Source organism: Kryptolebias marmoratus, linkage group LG8, assembly GCF_001649575.2.
Source record: "Kryptolebias marmoratus isolate JLee-2015 linkage group LG8, ASM164957v2, whole genome shotgun sequence".
Classification (NCBI taxonomy): Eukaryota; Metazoa; Chordata; class Actinopteri; order Cyprinodontiformes; family Rivulidae; genus Kryptolebias; species Kryptolebias marmoratus.
The window spans coordinates 11,257,540-11,272,189 of NC_051437.1; the positions used below are offsets into that span (position 1 = coordinate 11,257,540).

The window sequence follows — 14,650 nt, forward strand, 5'->3', positions numbered from 1 at the left end:
TCCACCTCCACCACCACCACCACCGCCGCCTCGGACAGGCCAATAAAATCCGGGTGTTGTTGCATAACAGGACCGCTGTTCAGCGTTGAGCTCGGCTCTGCGTCTCCTCGCAATGGCAGCTCCGAAGAAAGTCTGCATCGTGGGCTCCGGAAACTGGCAAGTTAAAATAAATAAATCAATTAAAAAGCGTTAACGAGACAAACCGTCGGGTGTGTTTTTTTTTAAATGCTAACGTCAGGTTGCTACAATAACCGTTAACTTAGCAACGCTCACCATAGTAACGTGAATGACGTTTGGATTCGTCCTCCCCGGTACCAACCCAGCTCCGAACCCGGTTCTTTTTTAGCAGGAGCACGAGCTGCTTGCCTTGTATCGGTCGCGCGCCGAGTGGGTCAGGAAAAACTGACCGCGTGCCAGTTTACAGTTGAGCCGTTGAAATTAGCCCTAATGTGTGCAGGTTAGCTTAGCTTGTTATCGCAGGCAGCGCTCTGTTCAAAAACAGGGGGTGTTTATGTTACCGCCTCCATTTGAGGACACTATGAGCGTAAAATAGGGTTTAAATTGAAACAGCAAATCTTTACACTCCCCTTGTGAGTTCGGCTTGTACCTTTTTTATTCAACCCTAACTATTTTCTTAATTATTATTTAATTTGACAGTTAGTATTGTTTGTCTAGTTGGAAAGAAACCAAGTGTAAACCTTTTTTTATGCCGAAGTCATGTTTGCCTACAAATAATCACAAGGTTGTTTCCAAAATCCTGCATAACTGTAATAAAACTTGAATAATGATGAAACGTGTTCAAGCCTGTGCAATTTCCCATTTAGTTTGGTTCATGCTGTGATACACCTGCCAGGCCGGCAGGTCAAAGAGGAGCCATAAAATTTGTGTTTGATTGCAGTGAGCACAGATCAAAACCCACAACCTGTATCTGTTTACGACCCAGGGGCTCCGCCATTGCCAAGATTGTCGGTGCCAATGTTGCTCAGAATCCAAAGTTTGACAACACTGTGAAAATGTGGGTGTTTGAAGAGATGGTGAATGGGAAGAAGCTGACCGAAATAATCAACACCACCCATGAAAATGTGAAGTATCTTCCTGGACATAAGCTACCGGCCAACGTGGTAAGATCTGCTGGGTTGAACTCCTTTTCTGCATGTCGTGCAGAACGTCTGTTCAGCTCACTGACTGAATTAAAATGAAGTTGATTAATGTGCTGCATCCTCCTAATGTTATGATCCTCGCACGTCTCTCAGCTGGCCGTGCCAGACCTGGTGGAAGCGTCCAGCGACGCAGACATCTTGGTCTTTGTGATCCCGCACCAGTTTATCGGCAAAGTGTGCGACACCATGAAGGGCAAGGTGAAGGGCGACGCGCTGGGGATCTCGCTCATCAAGGTTTGACTTTGCTCTTTGCGTAGCGCCGCTGTAACCGCCTGATCGTTGGCGGTGCCGTGATCAAGCGGCCTGAGAGCGGCGTTTGTTTGCGCAACGTGACCTTTGAGCCGAACACCACCTCACTGTCGCTCCTCCAGGGCGTGGACGAGGGGCCTGACGGGCTCAAGCTCATCTCGGATGTGATTCAGGAGAAGCTCGGCATCACGATGAGCGTGCTGATGGGAGCCAACATTGCCAACGAGGTTGCTGACGAGAAGTTTTGTGAGACCACCATTGGTGAGCCTGATCACTGCTGTGAACGGGACTGTTTTAGCCTTCTGTTTAAGGACCGAGAATCCAAGAAATATTAATCTTACTTTAATCTTTCTTGACAAGATTTACTGTCAGTACAAAACTATAAAAGCGTCCAGATCTCTTTGAGCAGGATTAATATTTGTTGGTTTATTATTAGTTCTTGGAGCATCACTGTTTTAATTTATTTTTCTTCTTCTTCTTGCTCTCAGGCTGTAAGAATAAAAACCACGGGGCTCTCCTGAAGGAGCTCATGCAGACCAACAACTTCCGAGTTACCGTGGTGGAGGAGTACGACGTGGTGGAAATCTGCGGAGCGCTGAAGGTGAGCTCTCAGAGTAAGGGTGTGCATGCAGCCAGACCGAGCTCTGTGTTTGTCTATTGTAACGTTCACACGCAATCAGTTTCTCTAAGTCCGTTTAAAAAGACAAAGAAGACAATTAATTACTAACGTGGTAAGGAGGTGGGTCAAATTTGTTTTTTTCAAATTCATTTACACAACGCAGGAAGTAATGTGACGTTGTCTTTTGCCTCCGTACCCGTCTGAAGTCGGTACATACTCAACACGTTCCTTCTGCTTTTAGAAGAAAACTAAACATCCCAGCTCAATGCTAAACCACATCCTGCATCCATTACAACAGAATGGCTCTGTAGTAAGAGTCCAGGTGCTGAACTGACCTACACATCCCAACATTTTGTTAGAATTGGGGGGTTGCATTTCGCTTTATTTAAAATAAGTCAACTTTACTAAACAGTTTGTCCAAAAACAGAAAATGATGTTTAGTTGCAGGCCAGCAAGAAATGCATATCACGTAAATCCACTCTGTGCTTTGATTGTGTAAATTTTGGGAAGCCACGTGTTAAAAACCAGCTTAATTAAAGGGGAAAGGAGCGCAGATGTGTGTTAATAAAAGGCCAAGAAACCAATTTCAGTCTGGCTGAGGTTATAATCTCTGAAAAGCTCAGAGGGATGAAATGATGTGATTAATGCTCCACGCGGAATGAGAAAGATGATGAGGTTTGCTCCTTCGCCGATGGCATGGATTAGCTGGATGCTCTTCCTCCTCCGGGCCGTCTGTGAGGCGCTTGGGTGGCATCTCCGGCTGTGGCGTCTGCTGACTCTCTCGCCTGCGTGTCCTGCAGAACATCGTTGCGGTCGGCGCCGGTTTCTGTGACGGCCTGGGCTTCGGGGACAACACGAAGGCGGCGGTGATCAGGCTGGGCCTGATGGAGATGATCGCCTTCGCGCGCATCTTCTGCACCGGTGGGCCCGTGTCCTCCGCCACCTTCCTGGAGAGCTGCGGCGTGGCCGACCTCATCACGACCTGCTACGGCGGCCGCAACCGCAAAGTAGCCGAAGCTTTTGTGAAGACGGGGAAGGTGAGAACGGATCGGCTGTTTGAAGGAACGTGCTTTACATCCAAATCCATTATGTTTAGTGTTAGAGGAGTCCTGTAGATGATCCAGTGTCGATTCTGAGTTTCAAACTAAATATTCCTGGAGATTAATTGGTGTTTAGTGGTTATTTTATAAAACTCGTACAATTTATCAAGCAACATCTGGCCAGAGGCAGGCGGGAAACTGAACAAGCTCATAAATCAAAGCATCAATTAAAGATTTAAGTGTTGGTATCAAACCTGCCATCATCTACCTTCACATTGTTTTATTTGTTACCTAAATGATCAAGCATAAAATCAATGTATTGTTCTGAGAATCTTATTTAACACTTCTTACAGTGAAAGTGTTTTGTGTTTTCCAATCCGTTTTTTTTTTTTAAGAATGTTGCCCTATTTAATTAGATTTTTCCACATTTGTATTTATTAAATAAAACCAGCCTACATTAATTAAGGCTCTGGGGTTGGAGAGCTTAGCTGCACTGTGTACTTGGAAGTACGTGCTCGTCGTACTTGGTATTCAGAAATGACCTAGATCTATTTTTTTTTTCTCCTCTGGTTGCCATGGTGAATTGGGGTATTGAGGTTAAGATACTGGAAATCAGCCCCTTTTTTAGAGCCAAAGACCTGTAGTTTCCCTGTTCAGAGTGTACATTTAGATTATTGGACCTCCTTTCTGGAATACCCTGATGACATTCAGCCAACTCAAACTGATAATTACAGATTGGCTCGTTGATCCTTAATACGAGACATGGTGCTGTATTTATACCCACCTACTCATGGTTTGTTTTCTTGGATCTTGTTTCACCTTCTGTGTCTCAGTCTATCGAGGATCTAGAGAGAGAGATACTAAACGGGCAGAAGCTGCAGGGACCAGCCACAGCGGCTGAGGTTTATCTTATCCTGAAGCACAAGAACCTGGTTGACAAGTAAGTCCCCCCGCCCCCGACTCGGTCCCATTTCCCGCAGGCTCCTGGCGGCGTTTAGTTTCCTCATCAACGCCTCGCCCCTCTGCAGGTTCCCCCTGTTCAGCGCCGTCTACCAGATCTGCTTCCAGGGCCACCCGGTCACAGAGTTCATCAGCTGCCTGCAGAACCACCCGGAGCACATGTGAAAAAGGGGTAAAAGCCACAGGAGTGCCTTCCTTAACAGGAACACGACCACTCTCCCCCGGTCGCCCTCCCGGAGGACGGCCCGTCGGCAGCCGTGGTGCAGCTTATCGACTCCAGCCACAGAATCCATGCAGACGCTACAGAAATTGTAGCTCAGACATATCACTCTGCTCTCCAGATGTGTACTGAAACTTGAATAGTTGTGTTGTGATCAGACAGTAAGCCGTTTAAGAGCCTGATGTAATCAGAATGCATGCGTCCACTTGTAGAGTTGCTACAATATTAGTTCAGTCTTTAAAAAAGATTAGTTTAATTTATTGCATAATGAATGACTCAGTTATTAACAGCCTTTTCTACAGATCTTCTTCTAGCATTACCACGTCCGTCCAGTGAAGACTCGTCCTCCATGATTATAATACCTCACTTTGTCTTTTTAGGTGTTTTAATTCACTAACATTTCCCTCGTGAACCGTACATGAAGGTATTGTTTTTAACTTACAAAGCTAATGTGCCTTATTATAAATCTTTGGCCTTTTCTTTTTGTTTTTTAATCGTATTAAACTAACCGGCTCCTGAATGGTTCCGGTTGAGTTGGGGTCAATCCCAACAAACTTCCTCTCAGTATGCCATGAGGGCGAGCGGCACAAACTCCTCGCAGCGTTTCAAAAACCTTTTTACTCTTCAGAACTGAAAAGGTTTCCATGTATTCACTTAACGGGTAAATTTCTGTGTTTAGTTGCTGAGATACGTCATTTAAAATCTCACTTCTATTGAAAAGCTGCGAGGAGCTCGCTCTGTTTATTTTGTTTTATTGTTAGAGCCATGGTGGCCAAAGCCACGGCCATTTAATGTCCTTTCACTACGCCATTTTGTTACTGTGATCCTGCCTAATTAAGTTTATACTTAGTCAATGAGTTGGAAAGTATTTCCATTTGAATAAATTAATTCTGGTGTCACATCGTGTCTGGAGTCATCTGTTGTTTTTTGAGGAAAAAAAACAAAGCAAAAACCATCAACGGAAGCGAAACTAGTTTATTACAAGTGATGGAAGCTCGGCTACCATTTTTACACACGCGCGTGCGTTTGGCGGCACGGAGCACGCCGCCAGGCCGACCCGGAGCAAACACGCTACTGTCCGGATATGTTGAAATATGGAAACGATGTTTAAAAGTAAAACAAAACATGGAATGAAGCAGAAGGAGAGGCTTATAAAAGAAGCAGCTTTTAGCCTGTTGCAAACTACAATCATCATCATCATCATCATCCTTGGTCCAGTGAAGCAAAAGAATAAAATGATCCCATTTGTTAGTAACAACGCAGCGAAAGCGTAACATAAAATCAAAATGCTTGTCGGAGGGACAGCTGGCGAACTCCGTGTTCGATGACCATCTTTGGTTTGCGCTGCCTTGACGTGACCCAGCTGCTCGTTCAGTTGATGCTCTGCTCCTGTTGTGCGTTTGTTCTGTTTGCCATCAGGAAGATTAGGTCCTAATTCTCCCAGACGGTGATACGGAGCCAGTTCGGCAGACCATTTCCACATTTTTATTTTCCTTGCACACAATCTCGGTCGTACTGTAAATTAAGACTTAAGATGTTTTGTTGTAAAAATTTATGGAAAAAAAAAGATTTTTTGTTGAAATTAAAATGAACTCTTTGTTTAAAAGTGTTTGATAAGCAGGCTCAGAGGAATAATTGCGATACCTGAGAATATATTTGTTTTTTTTTGCTGCCTGATGGATCCACACAGACTCCCCAGGACCCCGCTGCACCCCCTCCCTACGCCCTTCCTACACTTCAAAGTTTGTGAGGGTTGACCCATTTGTAGGTGCCTTCGTAACGAAATCCAACTTTCTTAACGAGCTCGTCTGCTTCTGCGGGGCCACGACTAAAAACAAAACAAAAATAAAAAAATTTAGCCTCTAGTTGCAGATTAGGACAAAGTTACAAAGGTTTCCTACCTTCCATATTTGTAAGGAATAGGCTGCGGCTTCTCTTTCTCTATCTGATGAAGAAGAGGGGTGAAGATCCTCCACGCCTCCTTGAGTTCATCACTGCGGACACCAACGAGTCAAACAACCTCCAGTAAAACATGACGTGGTGACGCTGCGCTGTGGCGCCATCTAGTGATGCTCATGCAGCATCGGCCCACAGGTTTGTTAGATTTAAACATGAAGCTGAAGTGTTGGAGAAAAATAAATAAATAAATATAAAAACAGACAGACCTGCGCACAAAATGCATCTGACTCCCACAGAAGACGTCCAGGATGAGACGCTCGTAAGCGTCAGGAAGCTTCACATCCTGAGAACGAGGAGAGTTTCACATTAAGTTTGTAGATTTTCCACAGGTAAACTGGAAAAAGGTTCATTTGCATGTTAGTCATCTAAATCTCCCTAGAAGCCCTGGATTTACCAGACCAGATCATTTAATCTGGATAAAAACAATGAATGAGTGTAAGACAATAAACCACTCGAGCCTGCCTTGTATCTGCTCTTGTAGGTGAGGTCCAGCTCCGTTTCTTCAGGGTGGAAGTACACTCCGGGTTTCTTGCTCATCATCTTGGCGTAGATGGCCTCGTTGGGCTGCACGCGGACCACCAGCTCGTTCCGTTGACACTTGTTCTCAAAAATGTCTCCCGGGACGTCCGTGAACTGCAGCCGCACCTCGGCCTTCCTCTCGTTCAGAGCTTTCCCGCAGCGCAGGATGAAGGGAACGCCTGAGGAGGGCACATTTTCAGCACACGGCGGCAGAATTAAAAACCAAAAAAAGCCTGATTTCCTGTAACAGGGATTTATTTCTTCTTACCATCCCAGCGTTCATTGTGAACATAGAGCACAGCCGTGGCAAAGGTGGCCTGGTTTGACCCTTTAGGTACGGTGGGATCATCAAGGTAACCCTGCTTGGCCTCTCCTTCCCCCTCCGGATCCCCCACGTACTGACCCAGCACCACGTCTGACATCGTCACCGGGGTGATGCACTTCAGCACCTTCACCTGCAGGATGGAAAACCTCTCACGATCAAAGTTCTCCGTACCCGGTCACGTTTCCTTTCGAGCCAGGGAATGTCATACCTTTTCATCCCGGACGTCGCCGGAGCTGGTGGAAGCTGGTTTCTCCATGGCAACCAAACAGAGTATCTGTAGCAAGTGGTTCTGCATGACGTCTCTGACGGTGACAAAAGGAACAGGTGGTCACACAAAAGACACCGACAGGCGCTGTGATCACTTTAATTAGGACTGATCATCTGATGCCACTCTTGAATGGCTCTACCTACAAGCACATTAAAATAATCCATTCTGAAATATGTCAAACTTTAGGCGTAAACATTTGTTCTTTTTTTGCTCCTCACCGTATGATGCCGAAATCGTCAAAGTATCCTCCTCGTCCCTGAGTCCCAAACGGTTCCTTGAAGGTGAGAACCACGCAGGCCACGCTGTCTCTGTTCCAGATCGGCCCGAAGATGCGGTTTCCAAACCTGCGGTGAACGTGGCATAATTATTCCCCCGTTCGGCCAAAGACAGGGCGACGGGGCAGCTGTTCGTGACAACACGCGCAAACATTTAGAGGCGGTTTTATTCTTGAGTGGAAGCCAAATTCAATTTATATTGTAGGATAGCCACAGGAGGTTCTCCCATCCACAGCCCTGCTGAAACTGTAGCCAAACGTAATTTTATTTACTTCAAATTAGAGCATGAAAGTGGAAACACAAAGAGCTCTCCTTCCACAGGAGGAGAAGAAAATACAACAAAAACACGCTGGTTGTGTTCAGTTTTAACCAGAAGCTAAATCAGGCTCTCTAATACTGGTGTTAAAGAGTAAAAATAACCGTAAGTAACTTCAACATTTGAGCAAAAACAGCTTAAAGTGAAGAGGTTTCTCCAACCTTAACACCATGAGGTTCTGCACCATCTCTTTGCCCAGATAGTGATCGATGCGGTAGATCTGATCCTCGGTGAAGAGGGACGAGAGGTGAGAGGACAGCTCATTCGAAGTCTGGAGGTCACGTCCAAACGGCTTCTCCACAATCACCCTGTTCCAACCCCTGAAACAAGACGCGAAACAGAGAAGGTGAACGGGGTTGTCACAGCAGATGTACGTCTAAAATATATATAAACAGAAAAGGCCCAGGAGCTTTTAGGGTGCGTTCACAGCAGCCCTGTTTAATCCGCTTTAATCCAACTCTGATGTGGACCAAAGAAGCGAACTCTGGTCCGCCTAAAAACCTCGGTCTTTGTTCGGTTGGAGTGAACTCTGGCGCGGTTCGAAACCATATGTGAACGCAAGCAAACCACAGACTCCTTCAAAAGCAGGAAGCGGACTGCAGCACAGGGCCTTCTGGGTAAATACAACTAAAACAAACCACTAGCAGGAGAAATGGCTCTGGAAGGAGTCATTTTAATCCTGAAATGTGACGCAACTCTATTTTTGTTTCTTTTCCCAGAAGAAGGAAGTTGCGCTCAGCGTCTTCTTCAGAGGTTTTTGTGTCGTTTTCTTCAGTAGTTCTTGGTGCAGCGCCACCACAGGCAAGGGTGGGAAACGGGTCACTCAAAGGGTTTGTCTCGATTGACTCAGGTCTAGTCCACACGTAGCTGGATATCTGGTAAACAGAGTAGTTTTTTTAGACGATCTGGCCTTTCATTCACACGTAACCTTCGTTTAATAGCACTAAAAACGATTGATAATGAAACCCCCACCCAAAGTGAAGATTTGCGAATCCTCCTGTTTTGTGTTTGCGTGTGGACGTTGGTAACCAGAGATTTAAAGGTCCGCCCATTGTAGTCTGCGACAAGTAATGCGGCACTGACGTCACGTATGCGATGATTGTTACTGTTCGACCGCGCAGTAAAGGGAAAATGTCTGATATCAACGACGAACTGATTTTAACCTTGGTTCAGACACTTTTTGCTTGTTTGTTTTTACAAACCCAACTGCTACAATACATTGAATTACAAAGGAGAAGGAGCGCTTGGAGGGCAGCGGTTTTACACCAGCTGTCCTTCCCGATATGGAGGCACAATGCCGCCGCCGTTAAACGTCTGCGTCGCTGGTTTTGGATCAGTGATTCAAACATGCCTCCCTATGGCATGTGAATGGTATCATTTCTTCAAATGATATTTCATAAAGACCTGGCTGCATGTGGAGTAGGCCTCAGTGCAGTGTGGAGGCGAACCGCAGCAGCTGAAAATATAACAAATGCAGTCGAACCGAGTCTAGCGGACTATCAGGTGTGAATGCAGTCTGAATCACTGCGCTGCCTGCTCAGAAAACAGAACCGAGGAGACGACAGTCAGTCAGCAGAGTTTCTACTGACTTCGTGCTCATGCAGTGATGCTTGATGTTCTTGGTAACGTCGTGGTAGACCGTCGGGGGCAGCGCCAGGTAGAAGAGACGGTTCGCCCCACTCGCCCCCGGCAGAGACAGCATGTGAGAGTTGAGCTTGGAGAAGGAATCCCCTTCGGTGTACTTCCCGCTTATGTACGAGTTCCTGCTGAAGAAGGTCGACACCCGATCTGCTTCTGCGTCCGCCACCTGAGCCAGAAGGGACACTTGTAACGCATGGTGACGCGCCTGACAGGTGAAATAAAAAACACGGTCCAGTCTTACCTTCATGTATGGCATACAAGCAGTCCGGATGGCATCAACTGTCAGGTCCGAGCGAGCAAAGCCCACGAAATAGGTCCGCTCCGGGAGGAGGCCGTCTCTGAACAACCACCTGGGAGGCGACAGAGGAACACAGGTTTTATTATTACATCCTACATCTGAGGCTCCAGGTCAGCAGAAGCATCTTTCATCGGGCTTTTCCAGGCCACTTACCACAGAGTTGGGTAGATCTTTTTCTTTGCCAGATCCCCCTGCAGGCCCAAACACATCATTAGAAGCATGGCCCCACCATCTAAATCCATCTCAGACTTGTTTTGGAGTCTTTAAGTGATCGATTTAGCCCCCAAAGAACCCAGTACTTATCGAGTCTTCAGTATTACCAGTAAGATAATACTGCGGCAGGTTTGGCCTATTCAGGAATTGCACAACCTTCAGTAATCTCACTGAAATCAAACGCCAACATCTAATCCCAAAAAGCTGCTCTGCTGCTTGTTGGGTTTTCTTGGAGAACCTGCTGCTTTAGTCGTTTAACTGCTTTGTGGTAAAAGGTTTTACAAATCAACATTGTTCACCAATCAGATTCCTTTAATATCAGCAACTACTGAGGGAAACTGACAGGTATATTTTTTATTTTAGGGGGGATATAGAAAATTAGTTACGTACTGTAAAATCAGAAGTGAACTTAATAAAAAATAGGAAACTCCCCTAACGATGTTCTGCTTGTCTAATAAGCTTAGCTGCTCCTCAGCTCCCTTTAAAACACTAATCCTCCTCTGGGAGCTCCCAGACCTGTCACCCTGCTGCTGTGTTTAAGGGTGTGTGTGTGTGTATCAGATTTCCGCTCAGCGCTTCTTATCTACAGCATTCGATGTACGCTGGGTTAGAAGCAGGACTCTGTCACAGCTGACACACATTTGTGCAGTAAAAAAAAAAAAAAAACTAAACAGCGTTTCAGTTCAGAAATCAAAGATATAATATTACTGTATCGGATAGAAGGGAAAGTCCTTTGAAAAGTTCATTTTCTGCATATAAACACACCCACACACACACAGGGAGCGAGGCTGCACACAGCCCAACCCTGCCCTTGATTTCCCTACAAACAGCCCTGAAAGAAAAACGCTGACATACAGTGATGCTGCAAAAAAGAAAGAAAGCCATCTTTCTTCCACAAAGAGCGAGCAGCGGGAGGGAGAGGCAGCTGGTGAAAAATGCTGCAGCTCGCTTACATTATGTTTTTTAATAAAAGGTTCTTTTGAGACAGATTTCAAACGTTTGGATAGCAGTATTCCTAAATAAAAGAAACAGCTGCATAAAAGGAGAGTATAAGGAAGACGAATGAACATGTAAGAAGGAAAGGAAGAAGGAAATAAATGGTTTTAAAACGACTGAAATGAAGCAGTTCCTTATCTCGACTTTTGAAACCTATGAGGAAACTCATGCTGGTAAACCTTTTCTTCTGTTTCCTTTTAAGTTGAGAAGTTTTAACTTGCTCATTTCTTTGTTTCGGTGTTGAAAACTAATCAGGAACAGTTACAGCCCCATGACGGATTGTCAGTCTTCCAGCTCCTGATTAATACCAGGTACTGTAGATGCTGCCAAATCCATCGTTTCAGCAAACACCTCAAATAGTTTCATCTGTAAATGCCCTGAAATCACTGGCTCTGGGAGAACTTGTGCCGAACAGATAAGCAAAGAGGAACCTTGAGGTTTGCGCAGAGGCCTCTGAAAGCAGACAGAGGAGCTAGTTTGCAGAAGCTTGTTGAAATCACCTCCAGCGTTTGCCCAACCGGGTCAGAGTTTTAACACGAGTTCCTCGAAACTGAGGACACAAGTCCACGACGAGGTAGCTTTGAACAAAAACGTACCCAAAAAAACGAAAAACATCACAGCAGAACAAAGAGAAGATTTTAAAAACTCATGTTCCTCACCGAGGCGCCCATGATGATGAAGATGTGAACATCTGAATGATGAAACTCTTTGTCCTCAAAGAGCTCCTTCCTCAGCTCCACAAACACCTCCGAACGGGAGAGGGGGATGACGCTCATCTTCTCTGAAAACCATTTCAACAGATTAACGATTGGTTTTTTATTAACAATGAAACACAGCAAAGACACAAAATGTTTCAACTCGGAAACCGTATCCCTTTCAGGAACAAGAGAATGTGCGGTTTTAGATTTTACGGCATCTAAAATGAGACCAGACAGCTCCACAGAGGACTTCTGCAACTAATCAAATTAACATTTTGTCCGTTTCACCACTTTTAAGTCACAGTGGGGAAAGTTAAAAGACCTATTTGTTCAAAATAAGTAAACTAGAGCAAAAAATTTGCAAAACCCTCCGGCTGCTATGGCCTTCTGCATCTTTTTGTTTGTTTGTTTCCGTCCTCATCTGAACCAGTTCAGCTTGATTTTGGAGGAGTTTTGCAACGGCGCCTGGCTCGATGAACAATGGCTCGAATGTTTCATCACACAGATTCGCCTTCGTTTGTTTGCTGCCGTAATAACACAGCTTGGTATTTGATTCATAGGAGACGCTTTCAGCCCCATCTCAACGCAGCAGGACTGACAGATTCATGCACAGCAGAAGACAAGGTGTTTCCCAGGTGAATATAATATTCTACACCAAACTTTTTAGCTGTCGGGCCACAAAAAAAATCCAGTGGAAGACCCTGACCATCGTTAGCTGCAGCGTATCAACACCTCTAAGCCAATTAAACACGAGCACAGTGGATACACAAATGACCCATGTCCATAATTGGCAGTAAAGTAATTAGGAATCATTTTAAAATTTTGATTAATAAAAGATCAACTCGAGACCCACGTTGGGGTCCCAACCCCATCTTTGGGAACCGTTGTATGACATGAACACCTCAAAATGTCAGGTTTTGTGTGCTAATAACAAACAGGGTCACTTTTATGAATTTGAGGCATAAAAACAAATGGTTTTGCTAAAGCTTTTCCCCTGGCTGCATGTTCAGTTTTGCCTAAAAACCAGCACCACCAGAGATAAAAACCTCCAGGCGTGTCCACACATTCTGCCCGGTTTCTGTCCCCCTAAGACTTTAAACCGCGCCAATCAAGCCGGTAACCGGTCCAACCTGGTGCCAGCATTGTTTTCTGTAAGAAACCGTCTGAACCGCAAAAAGAGTAAACACGGGCTCACTTCAAGCTTAACGCAACACGCTTCGTTGCTTTACCGCTGCCGTGTAAATGGGCGTCTACGAGGAATGACAGAACCGTAAAACACACACACACACACTGTTTGTGCTCAAGAAGTGGGACAACTGGGTCCAAACGTGTGTATCCACCGGTTTAAGGCTGGTCAGTGAAGACAAGCAGCTAGTTAACCACCGATTATGCAAATCTCCTTTGTTTCAGGAGATATGGACCTCCTCAGGGCTGGTGTTTTCCACCTGTTCAGGAAGCAAACACATACACACACACCCTCTGCTATTATTCATGTTTATCGGACCCATACATGACTCCTGTATCAGTCATCGTAGTCAACACATCTAAATAAGGTTTATTTTAATGCAATGATTCAGCTGGTTCAGATGGTCAAATGAAGGTGTTATACACTTCAACCTGAACTGAGTTTTTTCCTCACATTCAGGCTGAGCGTGATAAAAAATACATCCCTTCAGGCTTTAGAAAACAGGCAGAGATGTACCGAGAGGCAATGATTACAATGATAATAACAACGAGGAGATTGAAAACATTATTAAACACAATATGCTGCATAAAACTAAAGAACATTAAAGCCTTTTAAAACAAAGCAGGACTGTCTGGAAACACTTCATCATATAAATCTGCCCCTGCTGTTTTAGTTAACTTTAGAAACACAAGTTTTTACAGATTTCTACTATTTGTTGTTTTCCTGTGAGTGTGGAGCATACGCCTGGAGCTTTTTGTTTACCACTCGCCGCGTTTGGATCCGTGTCAAAAGGTTTCTAATAAAATCCTCAAATCCCCTGTTTAAAAGGGGCTAAAGCTTAGCGGTGAGGCTGGATCAAGCGCGCTGCCAGCAGGGCCGGGCTAGCTGCTGCTGCTAACCCCGCTGTGTGAGCAGGCAGAGCCCGGCAGCAGAGCTCCTGTCCCCGCCCTGACAACACTCCCTGCCCCGCGGGCTGCCGGGACGCCACAGGACCCGACGCCGGCTAGCAGCGAGCTAGCTTCCAGCGGGCTAACGGGCGACCCGGAGCGGACACTTACAGGTCTGTTCGCTCGGTGGTTGGACCCGCGACGAGACGCGCACACAGGCCGCAGCTTTCCGGCGAACCACAGCCAGGCAGCAGCGCGAGCTCGGGCGACGCCAATTTGTACGTCCTGCCTACTTCCCCGTTTAAGTGACGAGGCGGAATTGGGAGGTTTTATTGGTTTAAGAGAAACTCACCAGCGCTCGCTCGAGATCCCATCACCGCTGCCTGAACCCGAGCGCCTTCGCCGGCGACTGGGCGGGCCGGTGGGCGGGGCGTATCAGAGCAGGCTCCGCCCCCAGCCCGACAGGCACACGTGCTCGGCACTGTTTTCATCAGGCGGGCTTGAATCTTATTTCCTCTGGGTTTTTGCCCCAACTTGCTTAACAACAGCAGAGAGGGCATATTTACACCAAAAACTTTAATCTTTATCTGTGACTTTAACTAAAGCCCATCTGACGCTGTAGATATTTATTATCAAAACAAAAATGAATGCTGAGAAATCTTTATGGCTACCTTTCCAAACACTCAAAGGGCACCTTTGGGACAACAAGTGTTTAAGCTGATCCAAAATGCTGCTGGAAGGACAGCTTCCCTCCATTGGTTCCCAGTCCAACACAAAATATAATTTAAAATCTTGCTTCTAACATACAAAGTTCCCAGCAA

The 14,650-nt window shown here is 45.7% G+C and overlaps 2 protein-coding genes across 3 annotated transcripts; one reads left to right on the top strand and one right to left on the bottom strand.

Annotated features, from left to right (window-relative positions):
• The first annotated feature begins 4 nt into the window (after positions 1-4).
• On the top strand, positions 5-5,147 carry LOC108232064 (glycerol-3-phosphate dehydrogenase [NAD(+)], cytoplasmic). The gene is made up of 8 exons (XM_017409618.3): positions 5-156; positions 944-1,121; positions 1,254-1,394; positions 1,532-1,670; positions 1,898-2,010; positions 2,829-3,065; positions 3,902-4,008; positions 4,097-5,147. The coding sequence occupies exons 1-8, from the start codon at positions 113-115 to the stop codon at positions 4,191-4,193; spliced, it is 1,056 nt and encodes a 351-aa protein (XP_017265107.1). The 5' UTR covers positions 5-112; the 3' UTR covers positions 4,194-5,147.
• Positions 5,148-5,205: 58 nt separating this feature from the next.
• Positions 5,206-14,286, bottom strand: LOC108232157 (glucose-6-phosphate 1-dehydrogenase). Of its 2 annotated transcripts, none has more exons than XM_017409769.2 (13): positions 14,182-14,286; positions 11,718-11,839; positions 10,003-10,040; positions 9,793-9,901; positions 9,500-9,717; positions 8,072-8,230; positions 7,538-7,663; positions 7,260-7,353; positions 6,995-7,181; positions 6,670-6,905; positions 6,414-6,490; positions 6,150-6,242; positions 5,206-6,076 (listed from the first exon to the last, which is right to left on the bottom strand). In XM_017409769.2, the coding sequence occupies exons 1-13, from the start codon at positions 14,201-14,203 to the stop codon at positions 5,986-5,988; spliced, it is 1,572 nt and encodes a 523-aa protein (XP_017265258.1). In that variant the 5' UTR covers positions 14,204-14,286; the 3' UTR covers positions 5,206-5,985. The 2 variants fall into 2 exon arrangements, with proteins under 2 accessions (XP_017265258.1, XP_017265259.1); XM_017409770.3 differs by lacking the exon at positions 14,182-14,286 and adding an exon at positions 14,001-14,158 and having other exon boundaries at positions 5,986-6,076.
• Positions 14,287-14,650: the final 364 nt, after the last annotated feature.